Raw genomic sequence first — 4,076 nt, forward strand, 5'->3', positions numbered from 1 at the left:
GAAAATTATTTGGTCCTCTTTGAAGAAAATCTTTGTTAAAAAGCTCTGTCTTATTCAATAAAATGTTATTTCCCCTTTATGCTATGAATGAAAGTATTGTATTAATGAAAGTTATGAAATTCTCTCCTTTATTATAAAGACAACCATCATCATAACAGTTAGTATTTACAGAACTTTTATTATGTGCTTCGCAAGGTATAGCATACCTTGCCTGCATTTTACAATGCAATCCTTTTCACTTTCAGGCATTGGAGAAGGAAATGGCAACCCACTCCATTGTTCTTGCCTGGAGAATCCCAGGGACAGAGGAGCCTGATGGGCTGCCATCTATAGGGTCGCACAGAGTCGGACACGACTGAAGCAACTTAGCAGCAGCAGCAGCCTCACAATTATTATAAAGTAAGTAATACTGTCACCATCTTATACATGATGAAACTGAAGATCAGAGCAGTTAAGTAGCTTGCCCAAAGCATTCCATATGTCTTCATTTTTTGCTTTATATAATTATTTCATTTATTCAACAAATATTTATTGACCACCTAGTAAGCATAAGGCCTTGCATTGCTGTGGGTATTTCTAACAGCGTTTAAGGAAGTATCTGCCCAAACTAGATAATGTGTTTTTCTGCAGACCACCTGCCTCCACTCCCATTAGCAACTGAAGCATAGGGATATTTTTAAATTTTCAAAGAAATGACATTCTCTCCAAAATTTCACTCCCAAATCAAACTGCAAGCTATATCGAGAAGTAAATTTTGAGGAACTGTGGGACCCTTGACCTAATGGAAGCAAATCCTTCTGACCTCACATTGAGAAGCCACCAGGGCCACAAAGCAACAAAATTACTTTTGTGCAGCATTTACACTGAATGTCATTTCTTAAATCTGACCCCTATCTCCTTCCATATGATCTTCAATTTGCTTTTAAGTTAAAAATGTTTTCATATCCTTGATTTAGAAGGAAACACATTTGTCACATCTAAATCTTCTAAACGCTTATCTAAACCAATGTGAATCATCAACTTACATTCATCGTTATTTTAACCAGAAGTGTACCTTTCCTCTCACCACACATATATATGGGAAATAAGACATCTTAAAATGTTCTTAGTGATATGATAAAGACTGAGCACAATTTGGCATTTGCAAATGTGCCTAGCAGACAATAAGAGAAAAAACATATGTCTGAGAGCAACAACTGTATAAATTTATCTCTTTGTTGATTACCAGCAACAGTTGCAGTGACCTTTCTATAACTGCAAATAATCAACTTTCATTTCAAGAGAGCAGCTTTGGTACTTCAGATTTCCCTGATAAGTTGCCATTTATTTGAAATTGCCCTTAAAGTTATTCTTCTGTAAAAACAGTAATAAAGTGAAACTTTCCAGAACGCTCAGTGAGAGGCAGAGGATCTGCAGCTGCCCGAGCTGCGCACAGCAGCACACTCCTTCCAGGTCCCACACACTGGCATCGGCCTGCTCACCAGCTGTAGAAAATGGTGAAAGAAACCACTTACTATGATGTTTTGGGGGTCAAACCCAATGCCACCCAAGAAGAATTGAAAACGGCTTACAGGAACCTGGCCTTGAAGTACCACTCTGATAAGAATCCAAATGAAGGCGAGAAGTATAAACAGATTTCTCAAGTTTACGAAATGCTCTCTGATGCAAAGAAAAGGGAATTATATGACAAAGGAGGAGAACAGGCAATTAAAGAAGGTGGAGCAGTCATTAGTTTTGGCTCCCCCATGGACATCTTTGATATGTTTTTTGGAGGAGGAGGCAGGATGCAGAGAGAGAGGAGAGGTAAAAACCTTGTGCATCAACTTACAGTAACCCGAGAAGATTTTTTTTTAATTAGTTTATTTATCTATTTTTTAACTTTACAATATTGTATTCGTTTTGCCATACATTGACATGAATCCACCATGGGTGTACATGTTTTCCCCTTCCAGAACACCCCTCCCACCTCCTTCCTCATCCCATCCCTCCGGGTCATCCCGGTGCACCAGCGCAGAGCATCCTGTATCATGCTTTGAACCTGGACTGGTGATTCGTTTCACATATGATAATTTACTTGCTTCAATGCCATTCTCCCATATCATCCCGCCCTCGCCCTCTCCCATAGAGTCCATAATACTGTTCTATTTATCTGTGTCTCTTTTGATGTCTCGCATACAGGGTTATCTTTACCGATTAACTAAATACCATATACATGTGTTAGTATACTGTATTGGTGTTTTTCTGGCTTACTTCACTCTGTATAATAGGCTCCAGTTTCACCCACCTCATTAGAACTGATTCGAATGTATTCTTTTTAATGGCTGAGTAATATTCCATTGTGTATATATACCACAGCTTCCTTATCCATTTGTCTGCTGATGGGCATCTAGGTTGCTTCCATGTCCTGGCTATTATAAACAGTGCTGCGATGAACATTGGGGTACACGTGTCTCTTTCAATTCTGGTTTCCTCAGTGTGTATGCCCAGCAGTGGGATTGCTGGGTCATATGGCAGTTCTATGGTGCAGCAAGAAAACTAGCTCTGCAAAAGTATGTGATTTGTGACAAATGTGAAGGCCAAGGTGGTGAGAAAGGAGCAGCAGAATGCTGTCCCAATTACAGAGGTACTGTAATGCAAATAAGAATTCATCAAATAGGACCTGGAATGGTTTAGCAAATTCAATCTGTCTGCATGGAGTGCCAGGGCCATGGGGAGAAGATCAGTCCTAAGGATAGATGTAAAAGCTGCAACGGAAGGAAGATAGTTTGAGAAAAGAAAATTATAGAAGTTCATATTGACAAATGCATAAAAGATTGTCAGAAGATAACATTCCATGGTGAAGGAGACCAAGAACCAGGACTGGAGCCAGGAGATATTATCATTGCTTTAGATCAGAAGGACCATGCTGTTTTTACTCCATGAGGAGAAGACCTTTTCATGTGTATGGACATACAGCTGGTTGAGGCACTGTTTGGCTTCCAGAAGCCAATATCTACTCTTGACAATCAAACAATGGTCATCACTTCTCATCCAGGTCAGATTGTCCAGCAGGGAGATATCAAGTGTTTGCTAAATGAAGGCATGCCAATTTATTGTAGGCCATATGAAAAGGGTCACCTAATCATTGAATTTAAGGTAAACTTTCCTGAAAATGGCTTTCTCTCTCCTGATAAACTCTCTTTGCTGGAAAAACTCCTGCCTGAGAGGAAGGAAGTAGAAGAGACTGATGAAATGGACCAGGAAGAATTAGTGGACTTCGATCCAAATCAGGAAAGATGGCACCATTACAATGGAGAAGCCTATGAGAATGATGAACATCATCTTTGGGGTGGTGTTCAGTGTCAGACCTCTTACTAGGGCCCATGAATAACACTCACTGCTGGTGTTTATTTACAGTAGTGATTGAGTGAAGGACTATAATCATAATATGCTCACTGCTTGCTATTGTTTTGTTTTAATATTCAACTATAGTAGTGTTTTAAAAGTTAAAAGAAGAATAAACTCAAATATAAAAGCTCTGACTTTGCTCTGTATATATGATGACTTCAGTGTGCAAGATAAGTTTAATACTTGTAAAAACTACTTTAAAAAATTTCCCTTAGCATTTGTTAGGCCATACTTTGTAATTGATTTCAGCTATGTACATGGAATAGCTTAGACCAAAATGCCAGATGTATGTATTGACTTCAGTGTATGACCCTTAATTGTTAAGCTATGAAATTAAAACTGTATTTAACTGGCAGTCAGACAAAGAACTTAATTTGTAGAGAAGTGTTGGTCTGTATAGTTGTATTAAGTGGGGTTCATTGTGATGCTTCTGCATTTATTCTATTGCCTCAATTGAAGATGTTATTGAAGATGTTATGCTGTATAACTTAATTCAGCCTGTGGTATCAGTGATTGAAATGATACCTTTCTAAAGAAGGGGTTTATCATAACATGCTGCTTCTTGAGGGCTTGCACTTGTAGAATTGCATTCCCTTCTCCTGTGCCATCTTTTATTACTATATATAGCTATTGGTCCTGATTACTTTTTTTCCCCCTTCTCTTTGGACCACAGTAAGCCTTACAGTAGT

At 38.6% G+C, this 4,076-nt stretch overlaps 1 protein-coding gene across 1 annotated transcript; it reads left to right on the forward strand.

Annotated features, from left to right (window-relative positions):
• The first annotated feature begins 1,493 nt into the window (after nt 1-1,493).
• Nucleotides 1,494-3,357, forward strand: LOC145539575 (dnaJ homolog subfamily A member 1-like). The gene is made up of 2 exons (XM_081573644.1): nt 1,494-1,803; nt 3,035-3,357. The coding sequence occupies exons 1-2, from the start codon at nt 1,494-1,496 to the stop codon at nt 3,355-3,357; spliced, it is 633 nt and encodes a 210-aa protein (XP_081429770.1).
• The last annotated feature ends 719 nt before the right edge of the window (nt 3,358-4,076 follow it).

Source organism: Giraffa tippelskirchi, chromosome 1, assembly GCF_054371585.1.
Source record: "Giraffa tippelskirchi isolate mGirTip1 chromosome 1, T2T-mGirTip1v1.2.pri, whole genome shotgun sequence".
NCBI lineage: Eukaryota > Metazoa > Chordata > Mammalia > Artiodactyla > Giraffidae > Giraffa > Giraffa tippelskirchi.

Excerpts from the sequence above, each read along its gene's own strand:
- LOC145539575 (XM_081573644.1), top strand. The coding sequence starts at position 1,494 with ATGGTGAAAGAAACCACTTACTATGATGTTTTGGGGGTCAAACCCAAT. Across the intron at positions 1,804-3,034 it reads GATGCAGAGAGAGAGGAGAG|GTCAGATTGTCCAGCAGGGA; the intron begins GTAAAAACCTTG and ends CTTCTCATCCAG.